General features: G+C 44.2%; 1 protein-coding gene across 3 annotated transcripts in view; it reads right to left on the reverse strand.

Annotated features, from left to right (window-relative positions):
* The window catches only part of TJP1 (tight junction protein 1), a 330,363-nt gene extending 318,353 nt beyond the window's left edge, over positions 1–12,010 (reverse strand). For 2 of the 3 annotated variants that reach the window (XM_066592508.1, XM_066592507.1), the window contains exon 1: positions 11,916–11,996. In XM_066592508.1, coding sequence (XP_066448605.1) covers positions 11,916–11,977 — 62 coding nt within the window. In that variant the 5' untranslated portion in view covers positions 11,978–11,996. Of the gene's footprint in view, positions 1–11,915 lie in introns of all 3 variants that reach the window. The other variant, XM_066592505.1, reaches the window with a different exon arrangement.
* Between the last annotated feature and the right edge of the window lie 12,037 nt (positions 12,011–24,047).

Genomic DNA, 24,047 nt, shown 5'->3' on the forward strand with positions numbered 1-24,047 from the left:
ACTACACCCTACCACCACACACCATATACCTTACTACACCCTACCACCACACACCATATACCTTACCACATCCTACCAACACACACTGTATACCTTACTACAGCCTACCACCTCACACCGTATACCTTATTACATCCTACCACCACACACTGTATACCTTACTACATCCTACCACCACACACCATATACCTCACTACATCCTACCACCACACACCATATACCTTACTACACCCTACCACCACACACCATATACCTTACTACACCCTACCACCACACACTGTATACCTTACTACAGCTTACCACCTCACACCGTATACCTTACTACACCCTACCACCACACACTGTATACCTTACTACACCCTACCACCCCACACCGCATACCTTACTACATCCTACCACCACACACTGTATACCTTACTACAGCCTACCACCTCACACCGTATACCTTACTACACCCTACCACCACACACAGTATACCTTACTACACCCTACCACCACACACCGTATACCTTACTACACCCTACCACCACACACCATATACCTTACTACACCCTACCACCCCACACCGCATACCTTACTACACCCTACCACCACACACTGTATACCTTACTACACCCTACCACCACACACCATATACCTTACTACACCCTACCACCACACACCATATACCTTACCACATCCTACCAACACACACTGTATACCTTACTACAGCCTACCACCTCACACCGTATACCTTATTACATCCTACCACCACACACTGTATACCTTACTACATCCTACCACCACACACCATATACCTCACTACATCCTACCACCACACACCATATACCTTACTACACCCTACCACCACACACCATATACCTTACTACACCCTACCACCACACACTGTATACCTTACTACAGCCTACCACCTCACACCGTATACCTTACTACACCCTACCACCACACACTGTATACCTTACTACACCCTACCACCCCACACCGCATACCTTACTACATCCTACCACCACACACCGTATACCTTACTACAGCCTACCACCTCACACCGTATACCTTACTACACCCTACCACCACACACAGTATACCTTACTACACCCTACCACCACACACCGTATACCTTACTACACCCTACCACCACACACCATATACCTTACTACACCCTACCACCCCACACCGCATACCTTACTACACCCTACCACCACACACTGTATACCTTACTACACCCTACCACCCCACACCGTATACCTTACTACACCCTACCACCACACACCATATACCTTACTACACTCTACCACCACACACCATATACCTTACCACATCCTACCACCACACACTGTATACCTTACTACACCCTACCACCACACACCGTATACCTTACTACACCCTACCACCCCACACCGTATACCTTACTACACCCTACCACCACACACCATATACCTTACTACACTCTACCATCACACACCATATACCTTACCACATCCTACCACCACACACTGTATACCTTACTACAGCCTACCACCTCACACCGTATACCTTACTACATCCTACCACCACACACTGTATACCTTACTACATCCTACCATCACACACCATATACCTTACTACATCCTTACAACCACACACTGTATACCTTATTACATTCTACCACCACACACCATATAACTCACAACATCCTACCACCACAAACCACCACACACCATATACCTTACCACATCCTACCACCACACACTAACACCTCCAAACCTCCAATATTACACACATGTATTATGCATGGTGTCCTGTACATACACGAGCATACACCTGGGATAATGCAAGAACATACATCATTCATAGCAATGCAGGGTACATGCGTTAGTTCAATGTATCACCTGGCATACACTGCACACTCTAAGGCCACTTTCACACCGGACGGTTTTTAGGGCATTTAGCGAAGCGTTTCAAACATCACACTAAACGCTGTAAAACACCTCCTTCGATTTCAATGGGGCTTCTTAAATATGAGTTAGAACGCTGCCCGCGCTATTTTTGTGCGTTTCAGTGATTCTTAACGCACCACATCATCCATGGCAATGGCGGGGTGTGTTAAAAATACGCTGTGGAACGCTGTCAAAAGAGTTGAAGACGCCTGTGTGATTGCAGCGTAAGACTATGTTCACACGGTAATCAGCATCAGATTTTTCCAACGTGGATCTCAACGGCAAACGTGCCCAGAAATCTGCGGGTTTAACCATGGGATTCTGCCGCTCATTTTCACGCGCCGTTGTTGCAGAATGAGATATTAGACACAAATTTCACAGTGGATTTGATGCTGAATTATCACAGAATCCATATACCTTACCACATCCGACCACCACACACCGTATACCTTACTACATCCTACCACCACACACCGTATACCTTACTACATCCTACCACCACACACCGTATACCTTACTACATCCTACCACCACACACCGTATACCTTACTACATCCTACCACCACACACCGTATACCTTATTACAACCTACCACCACACACCATATACCTTACTACACCCTACCACCACACACCATATACCTTACTACACCCTACCACCACACACCATATACCTTACTACATCCTACCACCACATACTGTACACCTTACTACATCCTACCACCACACACCATATACCTTACTACACCCTACCACCACACACCATATACCTTACCACATCCTACCACCACACACCGTATACCTTACTACATCCTACCACAACACACCGTATACCTTATTACAACTTACCACCACACACCATATACCTTACTACATCCTACCACCACATACTGTACACCTTACTACATCCTACCACCACACACCATATACCTTACTACACCCTACCACCACTCACAATATACCTTTTTACAGCCTACCACCACACACCATATACCTTACTACATCCTTACAACCACACACTGTATACCTTACTACATCCTACCATCATACATCATATACCTTACTACATCCTTAAAACCACACACTGTATACCTTATTACATCCTACCACCACACACCATATACCTCACTACACCCTACCACCACAAACCACCACACACCATATACCTTACCACATCCTAGCACCACACACCATATACCTTACCACATCCTTACAACCACACAATGTATACCTTACTACATCCTACCATCACACACCATATAACTCACAACATCCTACCACCACAAACTACCACACACCATATACCTTACTACATCCTACCACCACACACCATATACCTTACCACATCCTAGCACCACACACCATATACCTTACTACATTCTACCACCACACACCGTATACCTTACCACATCCTACAATCACACTGTATATACCTTACTACAGCCTAACATCACACACCATATACCTTACTACACCCTACCACCACAGACTGTATACCTTACTACACCCTACCACCACACACTGTATACCTTACTACACCCTACCACCTCACACTGTACATACGCTCTATTCTTCTGTGCATTTGCACACCAAATGTCCCCATTGACATCAATGCGCGGAGGACAAATTTGCGCATAATACACAAGGAGATGCATGAAACACTGTGTAATTACGCTGGGAAAAGAACACATTTGAAACTAATAGCCATTTCAATCAATGTGCTTGTTTGCCACACACAAATGGACATATCCTGCAAACAGAAAAAAATACAGTAAAATACGCAGATATACACTCAAACTAGCCTCATTCATAACACAAGAAAGTTCTGCTAAGGCATACGCAATTGCGCTTACGCCCGCGTGAAGCCGACCTTAGTCACATGTGTGAACAAACTTTTAAGCATACCGCCACACAACATTCATCAGTACAGTATACCATCACACATAAAGCATACGTTATTACAGTGTACCACTATATAACATACATTATTATAGTAGAATATATCACCGCACAACATATATTACTACATTATACCACCACACAACATACATTATTTGAGAGGCTTCTAAGAGATGATATCCTGGAGTACCCCAAGGAAAATAACTGTATAACTCCATATAACTTGGGTTTATGAGGGGTCACTCCTGTCAAACAACCTGATCATCTTCTATTAGGAGGTAAGTTCTAGAGTGGACCAGGGAGAGTCATTGGATCTTGTGTATCCGGACTTTTCTAAAGCGTTTGATACTGTGCTGCATAAAAGGTTCGTATATAAAATGAGAATGCTTGGTCTGGATGAGACTGTGCATACGTGGGTAAGTAACTAGCTCAGTGATAGAAAGAAGAGGATGGTTATAAATGGTGCATACTCTGATTGGGTCACCGTTACTAGTGGGGTACCACAGGGGTCAGTATTAGGCACTGGTCTTTTTAATCAAAGTGCTAACGACCACTTGTCCGTGAGTCTGTTTGTGCTGTGTGAGTTAGGCTGCATTCCCACGAAGGTATATCGGCTCGGTTTTCACGCCAAGCCGATATACGTTGTCCTCGTGTGCAGGGGGGGAGGATGGAAGAGCCAGGAGCAGGAACTGAGCTCCCGCCCCCTCTCTGCCTCCTCTCCGCCCCTCTGCACTATTTGCAATAGGGAGAGGCGGAACGGAGGCGGGGCTAAGTTCTGAGAATTAACCCCGCCTCTCCCTCCTGCAGATGAGGACGACGTATATTGGCTCGGCGTGAAAACCCAGACGATATACGTTCGTGGGAATGCAGCCTTACATGCAGAGCTTGACAGCAGCCGTGATGATATCACCATCATGTAATCACTTACTGGCTCTTAGCTCTGCCCCCTGATCACACGAAGGTGATGTCATCATAGGTCCTTTATCCTTGTGCCTTGAATGAGAAATTATGGGTAGACTACATCCACCACAAACCCCCACAGCCTCAGTTGCTCTGGATACAGCAGTATTCAGTCTGGCAATTTGTACCTGGTTGTGAGACAGCTGGACACCTGTGTGGAGACTTCAATAAATGACACCTCACAGATGTACATAGCCCATGTGCTGACAGGGCCTGTGATGATGTCACCGTCATGTGATCAGTAGAAATAGGAAAGTCCCGCAGCACACCTAACACATGCACTTCAGTGCAGAGGTTCCAGTCTGTATATGCCAAGCCACCTGTGGGGTCATGAACCAAACCCCAAATAAATGCAATGGTATCCAAGGAGGCGGCAGCATCAACGGTGTAGAGATTATAAAAAAAGGGTTTTATTGCTCCATAAAATGGCGACGTTTCGACTTAATCTAAGTCTTTTTCAAGCCTGAAAAAGACTTAGATTAAGTCGAAACGTCGCCATTTTATGGAGCAATAAAACCCTTTTTTTATAATCTCTACACCGTTGATGCTGCCGCCTCCTTGGATACCGTCATGTGATCAGTCACATGGTCTCTGAGCAGAATGAGGGATTATGGGCAGACTACATCCCTCACAAACCCTCATAGCCGCAGTTGCTATGGATACAGCAGTACTCAGTCTGGCAATTTGTATGTTGTGAAACAGCTGCACACCTGTTTGGAGACTCCAATAAATGACACCTCACAAATACCCACATACATAGCCCTTGGTGCATACTGACCAACAACATTAAAGCATAGTCCTTCACCACTATCTTCACATCTCCTGAATGTGATATCATGTCATTTCAAGTGCTAATGCCGCCAACAGCAGTCCAGCCTTCATCTAATCGTGAACAGTTGTCCAGTGTTGAAACAATCCCCATCACTATATATTATTATATTAGTAAGTGGCGTATTGCGCCACCAGAAACACTGGTACTATAAATACTAATAACAAGTATATTTATTAATGACCAGGTAGAGGGATTACATAGTAAAATACCAATATTTGCCGATGACACAAAACTGGGAAAAGCAAGTAACACAAGAGAGGACAGTATACAGTTGCAAATCGATCTGGATAAATTGGGGGTTGAGCAAAAAATCGGCAAATGAGGTTTAACACTAGAGTTGAGTGAACATGCTTGTCCGAGCTTAATGCTCGTTCGAGTATTAGCATACTCGATGGTGCTCATTACTCGAGCGAGTACCACGCTGAGAGAGAGAGAGAGAGGGGAAAAAAAACAAAACTTGGCACTCGGCAGGTCCAATACAAAAATGCTCGAGTCTCCCACTGACTTCAATGGGGTTTGTTACTCGAATATTACGAAAAGCTTGACTCGAATAACGAGAATTTCGGTACTCGCTCATCTCTATTTAACACTGATAAATGTAAGGTTCTGCACATGGGCAGAGGAAATACATGTCACCATTAGGGTGCCTACCCACTAGCGATATTTTTTCTAGCGATGCAGGAGCAAGTGCTTCGCAGCGCAGAGAAAACTCTGCGATATCGCTCATTTTTTTCAATGGCGCCGGTGGCAGCAGCTCCAGCCCCATTAAAAACATAAGGAGTACATTGGGGACTTCTGCCACAGCTGTCACAGCTATGGCAGAGGACTCCTTCATCCCCATGGGGACCGCGGTGATGAAGGAATCCTCTGCCACACCTGTGGCAGAAGTCAGTGATGCTATTCCATTGCTTTGAAATATAAGCCCTTCCCTGAAAATCATCCCTAGCTGTAAAAAAAGAGTTTAAAAAAATTATACTCACCTAGATGAGCTGTCCAGCTCTTCTCTCCGGCACGGCAGTCTTCTTTTGTGTTCTGGAGGCCGGAGATTGAAAAATCCGCACCCCCAGAAAGCACTGGTCTCATTGGCTGAGCGCTCAGCCATTCATGAATTCATAGAAGAAGACTACCGTGTCGGACAGAAGAGCTGGAGGGCTCTTGTAGGCGAGTATAATTTTTTTTCCTACTTTTTTTTACATCTAGGGATGATTTTCAGGGAAGAGCTTATATTTCAAGCCCTTCCCCGAAAATCATCGCTGTGGGGATTGCCTGCAACCCACTGTATTCAATGGTGCCGCAGCAGTGCCGACCCCATTTAAAGCAAAGGGATAGCATCATGGACTTCTGTCACAGCTGTGACAGTTGTAGCAAAAGATTCCTTCATCCCCACGGTCCCCAGGGGGATGAAGGAATCCTCTGCCATAGCTGTGACAGCTGTGGCAGAAGTCCGCGATGTACTCTCTATGTTTTCAAGGGGGCTGGCCCCATTGAAAACACTGAGCGATATCGCAGACTTTTTCTCTGCGCTGCGAGGCTTGAAATTAAAAATCGCAAATGAGTATGAAACCATTGAAAATCGTTGGTTTCCTAATCAGCGCTCTCACATCGCAAGAAAAATATCGCTAGTGGGTAGGCACCCTTATACACTAAATGGAAAACCACTTGGAAACACTGACATGGGAAAGGACTTGGGGGTTTTAGTTAACTGTAATCTTAACTGGAGCAACCAGTGTCAGGCCGTCCTCAGTGTCCTAAAGCTGGGTTTAACACTGAAGACAACCCAGTTCCACTACATAGCAGTCCAGGTTCATTGTTTGCAACACCTCTGCAAACAGAAGCGATGGTGGGTGGGTGTCAAAGTCAGTACAGATAGTCCCCGACTTGCGAACATTCGAGTTACGAATTTCGCAAGATGCGAACTATCTGTCCTGCACAGTATGATGTCATGCTATGGCATTACATCATACTGTGCAGGGAGCGGAGAGGCTTCTATCAAGCCTGATAGAAGCCTGTCCGGTGAGATCGCGGTTGCTAGGCAGCCGTGCGCTTGATGGGCACTCTGCATAGGCAGCCCTGGGGCCTTTCAGGAGGTCCCCGGCTGCCTAGCAACCGCACAGCGTCCGCCGATCTCATCATGGGACGCTGTACGGGCCCAGTGAACGTCGGGTGCAGGCTGTTTCTTACAGCGGGCACCCGGCGGCAGCAGTTCCGACGAGCCGCGCCGCTCGGCAGAACTGTTAACACTTTAAATACCGCTGTCAGAGCGGTATTTAAAGTGTTAACAGTTCAGACGAGCGGCGCGGCTCGTCGGAACTGCTGCCGCCGGGTGCCCACTGTACAGCCGACACCCGACGTTGTATCGAGCGGGATCCACCCGCGATCCCGCTCCATACTACCATTTGTTCGGACTTGCGAACAAAATGGACTTGCGACCAGGCTCCTGGAACGGAACCTGTTCGCAAGTCGGGGAGCACCTGTACATGTAATGGGCGTCATTAGATCAAATGTCCTTCTGCTAAGCGCCTGAAAACGGTTCAGACAGACACAGGGGCCTGTGACAATGCCACCTCTTTCTGGATGGTGGACAACGAAACAGATGTTGGGACAGTCAGATGACCCTGTCTAGTGGTGGTCTGTGGACGACGTCCTGAGCCCGGTCACCTTGTGTGCCCTCACACATCCACTGGTGCCAACATCTCCTAACAGTCTGGTCCGAACTGCCTGGTGGCGGCAGTTCAACAATATGACCATCCAGCTTCTCACAATCCCATAATTCGCCCCTCTCAAATTCTGTTAATTGGGCGAAATCTGTCTGATTGTGTTGTAGAGGCGGCTAGTGGTCAACAAGATCTACACAAGTGAGAGAAAAAGGTCCACTACACACAAGTAACCTCTGAGAGCCTTGTTACAGGCCACATATGGAACCACTTTTAGGGCCTCAGATGGCAAGACCGTTCATCTAATCACGCCACAACTCTAATCATTTACATATCTGCCTGAGATGTAACTGCATGCCGAATTTTGCAGCAAAACGACAACTTCTTCTAGGTGCTTGATCTTTTTTTGACAAACAATGTACCATCACACAGCATACATTACTGGCGTATATAACAACTCAGCATGTTACTACAGTATATCAAAACATAGCATATATTGCTACAGTATATACCACAATACAAGCATACATTATTAGTGTATATACCACCACACAGTATATATTACTACGGTATATATAACTATACAGCATACACTACTACAGTACAACACCACGCATCATTCCATACTATAGTACAGACCACCACACAATATACATTGTTACCTTATACCACCACACAGTATATATTACTGCAGTATATACCCACACACTACTACAGTATATACTAACACATAACATACATTATTATAGGATAACACCACACAACATTTGTTACTTTAGTACAGACCACCACAAAGTATACATTGTTGCAGTATACCACCACACAGCGTAATTACTACAGTATACCATGATACAGGATACATTATTACTATATACCACCACACAGCATATATTACTACAGTCTAATAATTAAATAGCCTAAAAGCGCTGTGGAATAAGTTGGCGCTATACAAATAACAAGATTTATTTATTTATTTATTTGTATTTATTTTAGCTATAACTATACAGCATTCCATACTATAGTATAGACCACCACACAACATACATTGTTACAGTATACCACCACAGCATACATTACTACAGAATATACCGCTATACTGAATACATTATTACAATGCCTCCACATAGCATACACTACTACAGTATATATCACTACACCACATATGTTACTATAGTATATATCATCATACAGCATACACTAATACAGTATATACCACTACACCACATTTGTTACGACAGTATATACTATCACACAGTTTACACTACTACAGTATACACTACTATACAGCATACACTGCTACAGTGAACCATCGCATAGAATACATTACTACAGTATATAACACTACACCACATACATTACTACAGTATATACCATCACACAGCATACACTGCTACAGTATACCACAGTATACATTGCTACGATATATACCACCACACAGTATACATTACTGCAGTATATCCCATTATACAGCATACATTACTACATTATACACCATCACACAGCATACACTACTACAGTATATACCCAACACCATATATTATTACAGTATATACTACCATGCACCATGCACTACTATAGTATATTCCACCATAATGCATACACTAAAACAGTACATACCCCACAGCATACACTACTACAGTATATCCCAGCATACACTACTACAGAATATACCCCATGTCATATATTACTACAGTATATCCCAGCATCCACTACTATAGTATATACCCCATAGCATATATTACTACAGTATATCCCAGCATCCACTACTATAGTATATACCCCATGCTATATATTACTACAGTATATCCCAGTATCCACTACTAAAGTATATACCCCATGCCATATATTACTACAGTATGTCCCAGCATCCACTACTATAGTATATACCCCATAGCATATATTACTTCAGTATATCCCAGCATCCACTACTACAGTATATACCCCACGCTATATATTACTACAGTATATCCCAGTATCCACTACTACAGTATATACCCCACAGCATATATTACTACAGTATATCCCAGTATCCATTACTACATTATATACCCCACATCATATATTACTACAGTATATCCCAGCATCCACTAATAGAGTATACACCCCCACACCATATATAACTACAGTATATCCCAGCATCCACTAGCACAGTATATACCCCACGCCATTTATTACTACAGTATATCCCAGCATCCACTAGCACAGTATATACCCCACACCATATATTACTAGAGTACATACCCCACGCCATATATTACTACAGTATATCCCAGCATCCACTAGCACAGTATATACCCCACACCATATATTACTAGAGTATATGCCAGCATCCACTACTACAGTATATACCCCATGTCATATATTAGTACAGTATATCCCAGCATCCACTAGCACAGTATATACCCCAGCCATATATTACTAGAGTATATCCCAGCATCCACTACTACAGTATATACCCCACGCCATATATTACTACAGTATATCCCAGCATTCACTAGCACAGTATACACCCCATGCCATGTATTACTACAGTATATCCCAGCATCCACTACTACAGTATATACCCCACACCATATATTACTACAGTATATCCCAGCATCCACTAGCACAGTATATACCCCACGCCATATATTACTACAGTATATCCCAGCATCCACTAGCACAGTATATACCCCAGCCATATATTACTACAGTATATCCCAGCATCCACTACTACAACATATACCCCATAGCATATATTACTACAGTATATCCCAGCATCCACTACTACAATATATACCCCACACCATATATTACTACAGTATATCCCAGCATCCACTACTACAATATATACCCCACACCATATATTACTACAGTATATCCCAGCATCCACTAGCACAGTATATACCCCACACCATATATTACTACAGTATATCCCAGCATCCACTAGCACAGTATATACCCCACACCATATATTAGTACAGTATATCCCAGCATCCACTAGCACAGTATATACCCCATGCCATGTATTACTACAGTATATCCTAGCATCCACTACTACAACATATACCCCATAGCATATATTACTACAGTATATCCCAGCATCCACTACTACAGTATATACCCCACACCATATATTACTACAGTATATCCCAGCATCCACTAGCACAGTATATACCCCACACCATATATTAGTACAGTATATCCCAGCATCCACTAGCACAGTATATACCCCATGCCATGTATTACTACAGTATATCCTAGCATCCACTACTACAACATATACCCCATAGCATATATTACTACAGTATATCCCAGCATCCACTACTACAACATATACCCCATAGCATATATTACTACAGTATATCCCAGCATCCACTAGCACAGTAGCACACAGCATACATCAGTGTATCATTCCAGCATACATGACGCACAGACAACGCACTAGCAGCAGCATCCCCGGCATGCCTTGTACATGCAGCAGACAATGCACCTTCCTCCCTGCAGACACCGCAGCCATAGGTAGTGCCCAGTGTGCGCCAGCCAGTGTCCCGCGCCATGTGCCTCCATCGCCCCCCGCCTGCCCCTGCAGCACGCTGACTACACATGTAGCCCGGCCAGCGGAGCCTGCAGAGTGCTATGCGTCGTACAGTGTAGACAGGGCTGCCATACTCACCACAGCCTCCTCTTAATAGGTAGGATGTTGCCCCGGTTGGATGGAGTCACTCCGATCGCCATCTGCAGCACAGTCAGGTATTTCTGGTATTTCATTTTGCTTCCCCCCTTGAATCTCCCCTCCGATGCCCCCCCTCACACCTCTGCATGCGATCATGAAATTGGGCTTCCCAGGCATCTGCCGTCCTGCCCTGTGACCCCGCTGTCCTCCCGCCTCTGCCGGCTGTGCTCCGCTCTCCCCTCCGCGTGTCTGGTCAGCACAGCACCATTGGTGAGCGGCAGCCAGAGAGAACATTGACAGCTAGAGGTGGCAGCGCCATCCTTCTTCCCTCTGCTCCGTCTCTGCCTCCCCTCCCTCCTCTCCGCTGTCACTGAAGCCCGACAATCCTATTAGCACCTAGAATAGCGTCCCATTAATCCCCTCTCTGTTGGTTTAGGTCTAATGAGGTTGTGGCTGCAAACACCTAGCAGTGATCACCACTAGCAGAGCATCCTGCCTCCCTCTCCCTGGCATCGCTGCTGCTGCAGAGGGCACCGGAGGGGGCAGGGCTGCCTACTGCCAATAAGCATATTAAGCAATTATTCGATACCACCCAAAGAAGCCACAGCGCGGGCAGGATGACATGGCACCACGTGACCCGTGCCTACCAGACCTGGCACTGAGGGCACAGGAGGCATCAGCTGAGCGGCGGAGAGTCCGAGGGACAAAGGAGGAGAGCAGAAGGGAGGGGGGAGGAGGAGGAGGACACGATGAGGTCTATGGAGGAGAGGACCAGCACTTGTGAGGTGTGTGCAAGGAGGAAGACAAAACAGAGGAGGGCAAAGGATAAAGCAGGAGGCCAGGACAAGGAGAAGATTAAACTAAGGCATTTAGCTGTCTTTAGAAGTGTGCCTAGCTGGTGACTTCTGCATGCCACAGACTAAGAAAGCGCAGGTAGTCAATGTCCACGGGCGGATTTGATTTGCGGAATCCACATGGGTAACCCATGCAGAAAATCCGCAATTCACAGTGCCCATAGGGAAGCATTGGCATCTGCGACTGAATTTAAGCATGCGGACCATTTGGCGCAGAAAACAAATTGCAGCATGCTCCATTTCAGTGCAGATTCATTGCGGATGAGCTCCATAGAAGTCAATAGGACGATCCGCAGTGCATCCGCAAATACAATTGCAGATGCACTGAGGATTTAAAGGTTAAAATCAATTAGGGAGCTGGGGAAAAGGCTGGAAGGTGCGTTTTTTTTCCATGCAGTACATCCGCGCAGAAAAAACATTACATCTACGATCTCCCATAAATGGTTTCCGCAGGTCTTCCACTGCGGAATCCGATCCGCCCGTGGACATGAGGCCTAAGGCTGTGTATCCTCCTCTTCAGGATATAAGGTTTGGCGCAGGTGCTTCCACCTTTTCATTTGAGGAATATATTGCGGACAAGTCCAATCTATACCGCTGCATGACACAATCACACATAACTCCCATTGACTCCAATTCACAAAATATATATACAGCACAATTTCCATTTTTTACAGTGCGCCATTGTATAGAATAGCCTAGTTTGCTGCGTTTTCATATATATTAAATGTGGTTTTCACGGACTTTACTACTGATGACTAGAGATGAGCGAATGTACTCGGTAAGGCCGATTTCGCAATCGAGCACCGCGATTTTCGAGTACTTCACTACTCGGGTGAAAAGATTCGGGGGTCGTCGGGGGGCGGGGCGTGGCATGGTGGAGCGGGGGGTAGCAGCGCGGAACAGGGGGGAGCTCTCTCCCTCTCCCCCCCACTCCCCTCTGAAACCCCCCGCTCACCCACGGCGCCCCCCGAATCTTTTCACCCGAGTAGTGAAGTACTCGAAAATCGCAGTGCTCGATTGCGAAATCGGACTTACCGAGTACGCTCGCTCATCTCTACTGATGACCCATCCTTGGGATAGGCCATCAATATTTGATCGGTAGTGGGAATCCGCTGCTTGGAACCCCCAGCAATCAGTTATTCTGGGCCCTTTTGTCAATGCGGACAGAACCCAAAGCTGAAGTTTCCATCCGCATTTCAGGTTGGTAATTGTAGCAGTGCAGCCCAGGCCGCTCTAGTGCAGGCAAAGCTGTCCGCTGAGAATAGCTGATCCCCGGGGTTTGCGAGCATCAGACCCCCTCCGATCAACTATTAAGGACTTATCCTGAGGATGGATCAATAGTAAAGTCCTGGAAAACCCCTTTAAAAAATGGTTTACAGCCATTGATCAGCCTTACAGAGGCCAAAAGGACAACTCTTGGCCTCCGTTGGGTAAATGAAGCCTTACGGATGTTTTCCCAGCATAGACCACAGCCATAGGGCTCTGACGCAGTGTGCGCAAAGCTTAAAGATCATTGAGATCTTACCTTCACTCTCAGCAGAGAAGGGACAGAGCTAGCTCGGAAATGGATTATGATGATGGGTCACCTGCAAGCCCAGCAGTATCTGATGGAGGTGCTGGAGTTACTTTCTTACAAGGGCAAGTGGTCGAGAAGATGATTATGTCTGCAGCTAATTTGTTTAACCCCTTGACGTCGCAGGCATTTTTCATTTTTTTGATCTCCACCTTCCAAGAGCTTGAAGTTTGTTTTCTTATTTTCTCATCAATATAGCTGTATGGGGGCTTGCTTTTTGTGTGGAATGCATTATACTTTATAATGGTACTATTTCAAGTACTATACAATATATTGAAAATGCTTACAAAATTTTAAGTGGGGTGAAATTGAAAAAAAAATCTATTGCATCATTGTTTTTATGACATTCTTGGTGCAGTGCCTCTCTTTGCGGCTATAGATCCTTTGCTAGAGCATTACTTTAGCAATGTGATTGTCTGATGAAGATTTGAAATTGATCGAAATGTATAATTAATTTTCAGTGTGGATTGCGTACATGAAAAATATATATTTCTGCAGCATTGATGAATGTCGGAACTTTCTAATTGTGTTTATATAAGGGATGGGAGCCTATCTGAGCACCTACAAGCAAGGGCGTAACTATAGGGGGTGCAGGGGATGTGGTTGCACCCGGGCCCAGGAGCCTTAGGGGGCCCATAAGGCCTCTCTTCTACATATAGGGAGCCAAGTACTATGAAAAAAGCATTATAGTTGGGGGCCCTGTTACAGGTTTTGCACCGGGGCCCAGAAGCTCCAAGTTACGCCTCTGCCTACAAGGTAGTGCAAGTTTGCATTTTGTTTTTACCTATCTTTATCCGTTTAGTCGGGGCGGACTCTCAGACACTTTATGGGTCTCCACGGGGTTCAGTTTTGTGCCGCTTCTTTCAGTTTCATCATTTGCATGTTGGTATCAGCTTTTATAGTATCAAGCCAGCAAGTTCTTTGACAGCCAGGTCTTCTTTTGTCGCTAACTACTCCAAGCATTATCAATGGTTCTATTAAATTAGTGTGCATTAGGTGGCTGAAGTATGAGAGTCTCTGTTTTGTAATATTGCCCTTGAATTAAAACTTTGATTTGATGCAGTCTAGGACTATTTTGTTTTTAATCTAGGTGGTCCAAGGAATTCTTGGGAGTTTCCACCAGCACCAAAGTTTGAAGACATCAATCATCCTCTGGTCTTGCAAGCAGTATCCCTTCTTATAGAGCTATCCAGCCCTTGGGCAGTTCCCTTTCTGAAACTCAGTCTTGTTCCTGTAACCCTGATCTAGTCCCTGTTTTGGCTCTACTCTACCTGTTCTTGGACTTCCTATAAAAGCCTGGCCCTGCCACTCCCTCAGTGCGAGATTACTCTGCTCCACAGCATTGATCAGCTCCCTGTCCACCTGCTCCTCTGCGATTACAAGACCTCCTGATACCGACTCCTGGCTTTCTATCTTACTACGTTACTCGCCTCATCCTTTGTACTGCAAACCAAGATTCCCCTTGCTGACTCCTGGCTTCCATCTGACTACTCTCCAGACCTGTGGCTGCTACATCGGAGCCTCCTATCCAGTGGCGGTAACATACTACACCCAGGCCTTTTCCATGATTTATTCGAGATTTGCATTTTGGTCTTTTATTCTTCCTTTGCGAAAAAACGGCTTTTGTTCCCGTTCCACTATAACCTTCACGCATTTTTGTGTAATCTTCAGCAGGATTTTGCTTGCATGCGATATTAGAACTATCGTGTGGAAGTTTTAGCATTTTCTCAGGTTGTATTTTTTGGGAAACTTCCCAAAAACTGTCCTTGCCCAATCTTTTGGCCAGAATCGATTCCAGGAGCTTTCCGATTTGGTAACTGATTCAGTTCTCACTCAACATCCTTTAGGCCTCCCTCACACAGGGCGTTTTATACAGCGTTTAGCGCTGCCTTTTCAGCCCAGCGCTAAACGCTGTACAACACTCCCATTCATTTCAATGGGGCTGCTCACACAGGGCTGAAAACGCAGCGCCTTCCAACGCTGCGCTTTGACAGCGATGCATGTTCTATTTTTGGCCGTTTTCAGCCCTGCGTCGCCCATTGAAATGAATGGGCAGCGGTTTTAGCACTGCTGAAAACGCGGCAACACTTGGTGCCGCGTTTTTGGCAGCGTTAACCGCTTGCCGATTTTCGGGGTGAGCGCTTGCAATAGAAGCCCTCACCCCGAAAATCAGTCCCAGCTAGGCTAGAGGAAAAGAAGAAAGTAATACTCACCTAGCCGCTGCAGTCCGGGCCGCGGCCGCTGATCCGGGCTTCCCCTGCATTCACAAGTCTATTGCCGTGGGCCAGGTTTGAGAACCCCGGATCCGGCAATAGAGTGCTGTGATTGGTTGTCGGCGCTTGCTCGATGCCCAATCACAGCCCTTCATTGACTGTCTCAGCCAATCAGAGCTTGCCGGCGCTGATTGGCTGAGACAGTCAATAAAGGGCTGTGATTGGGCATCGAGCAAGCGCCCGCAACCAATCACAGCACTCTATTGCCAGAGCCGGGGTTCTCAAACCTGGCCTCCGGCAATAGACTTGGGAGTGCCGAGGAAGCCTGGATCAGCGGCAGAGATCAGCGGCCGCGACCCGGACTGCAGCGGCTAGGTGAGTATTGCTTTTTTTTTTTCTTTTCAGCATTCTTGGCTGCGTTTTCAGCTCGGCTGAAAATGCAGCCAAAACGCTGGCATAAAGTATGCCAGCGCTGCTGAAACGGGGCGGAATCTGCAGGAAACGCAGCGTTGCAAAACGCTGCGTTTCTGCAAACGCCCTGTGTGAGGGAGGCCTTAGGATATCAGGTTCTAACCCTGTTCTTCTGTTTGCGGTTGATGGTTTTTCGCAATCATTTGCATACAGTTCTTCAGTATATTCCCACCATCTATGCTTAATTTGTTCAAGATTGTATAATTCTTTGCCATTCTGATCAAAAATTGGAGTTGCATTGCGCGATGCAAAAGGAACATGAGCTTTAACATAAGTGAAGAGCTCTCTGGTGTGTCCTTTTTTGTTTGTTTCTTCCAATTCCATGCAGCGTGCATTCTAAAACCGTTCTTTGTCTTTCCTCGCGCCGCACTGAAGTTGGGCATTTAGCCACCCCAAATCATCCCTGTTTCCTGTAGCTTTTGCTTCTCATCGCATGTCAGCGATTTGGATGGTGTCTGCTGATAGCCAGGTTGTTTTTCTTGTTGCTTTTTTGGTATATTGGATTTCATAGTATATTTTCATTTTCTGTTTCAATCATAATGCTTTTAATTTTCTCCCATAGTTCATCTGGCTCTTTTTCAAAGGTATTAAGTAATTGGAAACAATTCTTTGCTTCTGTTGCATGAGCAAGAGGCACTGAGTCAGCGTTGAACTTCAATACTGCTGCTGTTTTTCTGCGATTGCAGAGATGTAGTTTGATTTTGGCAACAAGCAGTTGGTGGTTAGAACCACAATTTGGACTGAGAATGTTTTCACTGCTAGAACGGAACTTTTCCACTTTTGGGGTCACAAGATGCAATTGATTTGTTTGTGGTGAACTCTGCTAGGAGACGTCCAGGTGTGTTCATAATCAATAATCGGTTTTCTTGGCAAAATTGGAAAAGGCGATTACCGGCATCATTTCGTTGTCGTAAGCAGAATTTTCCTACCATTGGTGTTTCTTCTTCTACGGCAATTTTTGAATTGAAATCGCTGATGATGTAAACAATGTCCTTTTTAAGGATTTGCTGCAAGATTTCTTGGACGTCAGCTTAAAAGTTTTCTATTTGCTAATTGGTTTTCCATTGATGCCGATGGTCATGATTCTGTCGTTTATGGCGCTTAAACCATGGGCTGTTTTAGTAGTCTTTTTGTTTGCAATGAAGACTAAACCATTGCTTCAAATGTTTCCATTTCCTGAGTACTAAACTGTGAAATCACTGCTGGTAAAGTATCATTCTCTGTCCAGTAACGTTCACTGATCCCCAGAATGTTGATGTTTTATCATTGCATTTCATTCTTTATAATGTCTAATTCGCCAATGTTCAGTCTATGTTCCAGTTTTATGCATTTTAACAAAGCACATGCAATCTCTTTCTCCGCAGGCAATATTAACAAGTCGCCACTCGGTTTCCCCTGTCCGTGTCATAAGTTCCTGAGTTACTTGAAACACACCGCTGCTCTTCCCCAGTAACATTGTAGGTGCTTTGCAGCCCGGGGAGCCCACCGTCCAGCCACATGGTTGTGTTATCAACTAAACACAGCGTTCGTAACACAGCTATGTGCCAGTCCCGATCCTGGAAAAAGGGGTATGGGTGGAGAAAGACGTGGTGACCTACTCCATACCACCAAAATGCTTCATGGATTTATTTTTATACCACAAAACAATCGCCTGATAATGCTAGAAAGATATTAGATGGAGTTGTCACACAAAAATATTGTTTATAGTTAAAGGGGTTGTCCAAGCGCAACCCTTGTCCATGGGTTGTGTCTGGTATTGCTGCTTGGCTCCCATTGACTTCAATGGATATGAGCTGCAATGCCACACACCAACCCATGGACAAGGGTGGCACTTTGTTTTGAAGAAAGCAGCCATGTTTTTCTACCCAGCATAACCTATTTAACTCTCGTGTGGTACCATAGGATCTATGTGACCTTAACCTTGTTCATTACAGTCCTTCACTTTGAAACTGGTACCATAATTTAAATTTTTTTTTATATTTACACTTACTAAAAAAATATATCAACAGATATTCTAGGACCAATATTAAAATATCGCCACTTGTTTCTATTGAAGAGCCCTTCTGCGTCCAGTCCATCTTGGTAAATGTTCTAAGGTGACACATAGTCTTGCTTCTCTGCAATAACGGTGTCAAGCTGTCTGATCACATCTGCAGCATCTCTTCTGACACCAGAGAAGACGCAGCAACTTCAGAGGAAGGCGGTCATCACACCAGGGATTCCTCCACATATGCAGTGGAGCAGAGAGACAACATTTACTGAGGTGGACACAGAATAGAAACAACCGCATGGGATGCTATATTCTAACATTAGTCCAGGAATATCTGGGGATAGAAATCTTTTATTCAATGATGGTAAATACAAAAAAGGTTTAAAATTATAGGCTACATTTACTTGAGCAATGTTTTTCGTGGCACAACCCCTTTCCACTGTAGCCCTTTTTAGGTTTTTCCTTTTAATTCCTCCCCACTTTCAGAAATGGATACCTTTTTGTTCCGGTGACATACCCACAGGAGACCTTGTTTTTTGTGTGGCGAGTTGTATTTTTCGATGACCCACAATATGTTGGCAAACCTTAAAAGTAAAATTTTAAAGAATGCAAATGAACCATTTTGGGATGAAGACTCACAGGGTCGAAATGTAGCTGTCTATCTTTGGCATGGAAGAATAAAGTTGTGTTCTATTCTGCACCCATTTATACTGCCACTCTTTTTTTGGATGTAATCAGTGTGACTGTCACTATGCTATCCTGCCTTCAGAGAGGGGTGCAAAAAAATCATCACAGAGTTTAGCCCAATGTCCACTTGCACACACGGATTCCACTGCTGAATCCTGCAGCGGAATGCATCCATGCCCGCAGACATGGACAGAAAAATACATTTTCTTAGCTCTCCAGCTCCAGCGCGGGTCTCCTCTATGCCGGCTGGATCTTCTTTCTTCAGCACGGCAGATGCGGCCGGACGCTCCGTCGATGTGCAAGACGAATGTGCAGTGCAATTAGTTTTTTTTTAATCACCTGCTTTCCTGCGGATCTGCAGAACGTCCACAATGACAGCTAGGGCTGTGACGCGGATTGGGGCGGCTTCCATTGACTTCAAAAGAAGTCTTTCCGCGGGATCTGCAGAAAAATGTAGCATGCTACGGTTTCTTCCCACGTGTGCGAACCTCACGCCGGGGAAAAAAAACTCACATGCTTTTAATTGTCTTGCAGATGCGAATGCATCCTTAATGGGCGGCTGGAGGTATGGATCTCCCACGCGGGAGACTCGCGCAGGTTTTATAATTTAAAACTGCCCGTGGACATTGGGCCTATGGAAAAGAAGGCTCAATTCATTTGTAAACTGTGTATGACTACAAGACATATATATTTGCCTAAACAAATTTATATTAATTACAATAGCTTGTTTTGTACATTTCCGAAAAATCTATTTGGCTGGTATATTGAAAATAATGGGTAATAGTGTGTAAAAAACACATTAAGTAAACATGGTCAAAATAGATCTACACAATTTTACTCCTCTTTCCAAATTAAGCCCTTTCACAGTTTAGACAAATCTAAAATAGTAATTCTTTATTAGTTATATTAAAAATCATTATAGAACACAGGGCACAACACGGAGGCCACTGATTTGATGAAGATATAAGAATCTCTTCAAGAATCTAGGTGCCACATCCTATTGATGCTTTCCTCTATATGGCGATCATAGCAGAGAGGAAGAGTATGTTATAGGAAGTTGGCAACGTTCAGTGGCTTTAATCGATAGTCGATAAAAAAAGAACTCGGATCAAATTCTATACTGGTATCCCTCTCTTGTGCTCTTCAATTCGCTGTCAGAGTAATAATCAACTCAGCTACCATCACTAGATCGACTCAGCAATGAAGCTTAAATAAGTGATGAGCATAGTGTAGTTTTAAGCAGAGGAAAAATAAGTTTATAGAGAACTGTATTGTGATATAGGTTAAATGAAGTATATCATGCAATAATGCAGATCTTTATACCATTAATCAATAACCTATATGCCTCCCTAGAAACCCTCTTATGCTTGAGATCATGCGAGCAAAAGAGAAGAGATATAGGGACAAGTTGTGGGCCCAATGTAGATGTTAGTGAGCACACTTCTTCTCCTTCCAGGGCCTGTTTAGTAGTCCTGGATTATTTAATTCGTTCAAATTACTGATATCGGCAATAATGCACTTATAGTTAACTCTCTCAGTACTGTATAATCTCTTTCTATTTATTCTCTCAACGCATTTCTCCGCTAGTAATGGCGGGTCATCAGGAGATCATTGAGTTTAGTACCAAAGGATCAGTTTTATATTTTTATTAGTACAAAAAGCACGAGTGTTTAGTGCTTGTTCTTAATCTGTTTCCGAGTTTACTCCAAACCAATATCAAGCATATACTGCCAAATAGTGGTAGTATCTCGTGTTTAGATAGAAGGAGACTCTTTAAAGTATTTATAACAAAGTGGCATTAAATCTCAAATATGGGCTAATAATGGGTCTTTAAGGACCTTTCCTCCAAAGGGTGACCCTCACCAGACCGGGACTGTTGTCAAAGATAGTTTATGTAACAACTCGGTCTGATTCAGTATCTCAGCATGCACAGTAACAATTCTTTGACTGTGCCCGAGAACTGGCAAATTATGCCTGTAGCGGCAGTTCTTTTAAAGGAGACCTCCTTATAAAATTGAGAATAACCTCTCTTGTACCAATAAATAATGCCTATAGCGGCAGTTGTATTAAAGGAGGCCTCTTTTTAAGTATGAGAATAAGCCCTCTTAAGCCAACAAATGAATGAAAGTAACCCTTGTCAAATAGTGCATAACTCTGGTTTGCCAATAATGATGGTATAGGCAAATCCTGAGTTTGATCTGATAACTAGATCAGCACAGTGGGGTCACTGTGATAGAGTCTCCATGTCCCTAAATAGGTTTCTATCTGAGATATAGTAATGTGGAGTATAGCATGAGTAGAGCAGCGCCTCTGGCCTTGATGGTAGGTCAGGGCTATCTGAGCTATAGTGAAGTGTCTGCCCTTATAAAGCTCTCTGAGCTCCTCCCAGGGTATGTGTGTCTGTTTCAGTCCACCAATCAGCTGGTCTCAGGGCAGATAGAGATCATATTGGCTTCATTGTCTAACTTGTTATAATGATATAGTAGCTTTAGGGGAGTGACTATCGATATTAAAAGTCATAAACGTCTGTATATCTTATCAGAGTTATCCACTCTGATTACCGATTGCCCATATAGTTAGCCGATCGCTTAGAGTGGTTATAAAAGAGGGAGACCGGACTACACAATGCAGAGCCTCCCCCTCTATGTTCCATACCTCTGATTGGTTAATGAGGGGGGCGCTGGCTGCATTGCTTTGTGCAGTGGAACCTCCCACCTTGGGCTTTATGTCCTGATAGGTTTAGCAGAGGGCTCTGGCTGCCGTCTTGCGTGATGACGTCATGACGCCGCGACGTCAAAGTCTCTCATGTTAGAATGTAGTTGTAAAAGTGATGTAGGCCGGCGCCATCCGCGTCACCGCGTCATGGCGTCATGACGCGGTTGACGCTGTAGCAGCCTCCGCCATTTTGTAGTCTCCGTGTTTAATGCTGTACATCGGCTATACATGATTGGAATGGGCATGGCGGCGCTATGATTATTATTAGCACAATAGTACACAATGTCATTTAGTAACGAGGTATAAATATTATACCCGTTACTTACCATGACAGTATGTGATACCAATATATAGCGACTATTGAATAAAGATAGTTTACATTGTTGGATTAAAGGATCTAATAGAGTAAATTGATATGACAGCTCCCCTAGCTGACCTAGTATTATAGAATCAACGGACCTCTAGACTGGACTTGGTAAGTATAGTTAGAATATAATTGCCATTGTTTTTGGGGCACTAGCATTGTTATTCAAAGCGCCCAGATGTCTTGATATCATGATAACGTGATAACCAATCCATTGTGTAAAAAGGCATATAATGAATACGCTGAACAAAGGATGGTGTGGAGCTGAATTAACCTTTTAGATAGTTGATTACTATATATCAATGTATTAACTACTAGGTCTATATTCATTAATCAATAGTATGATCTCAAATTAACCAGACATTTGGAGTGGTTGTGTACTTCTCTGTGACTCATATAAAGCAATTGAAAATAAATTGCTCATTTAGCCCTTTTGGATGTACAGTGTCCATTCTGAAGATCCATCTTGCTTCTTTCTGGAGGAGGAATTTATCGATATCTCCCCCCCTTGCATCTGTCCTAATGAGTTCAATTCCTTGAAATTTAACACATTCGGAATTTCCCTCATGTTCTTCCCAGGTGTGGTTCGAGATGGGGGTCTTTTCTTTTCTTCTTATGTTCCCGACATGTCCTTGAATTCTTCTTCGAAATTCCTGTCTTGTCTTTCCAATATACTGTTTTCTACATTTACACGTTACAAGATAGATCATGTTGCGAGTAGTACAATTGAAGAAGTTATGGGTCTTATAGATCCTTCCAGTGGCCATTGAAGAAAAAGTATTGCTTCTCTCTATATAGCTGCATGAGACGCATCTCGAGCTCGGGAATGTTCCGTTTGGGACATTTCTGGTTAGCCAAGTTTCATTATGTTTCGGTTGTTCAAAGTGGCTATGAATAAAGTGATCTTTAATATTTCTGCCCCTGCGGTATGTTATCCTAGGGTTTTCTGGGATTATGTCTTTGATATCCTTGTCATGCGACAGTATTTCCCAGTATCTGTCTAGTACTTCTTTGACCTGTTGATGTCCTGTGTCAAAGGTTCCAAGCACTCTCACAATGGGGATTTCTTTCCTCTCACGTGGATTTAATAGTTCATCTCTGTTTTTTTCAAGAGCATGTTTGTATGAATCTGCTAATAGTGCTGGCGGATATCTTCTTTGTGTGAATCTCTCATGCAATTTTTTACTTTCATCTTCAAAGGTCACTGTCTCCGAGCAGTTTCTCCTTACCCGGAGAAATTGTCCTTTTGGTATTCCCTTTTTGAG

The sequence above is a fragment of the Eleutherodactylus coqui genome, chromosome 2 (genome assembly GCF_035609145.1).
Source record: "Eleutherodactylus coqui strain aEleCoq1 chromosome 2, aEleCoq1.hap1, whole genome shotgun sequence".
NCBI classification, from domain to species: Eukaryota; Metazoa; Chordata; class Amphibia; order Anura; family Eleutherodactylidae; genus Eleutherodactylus; species Eleutherodactylus coqui.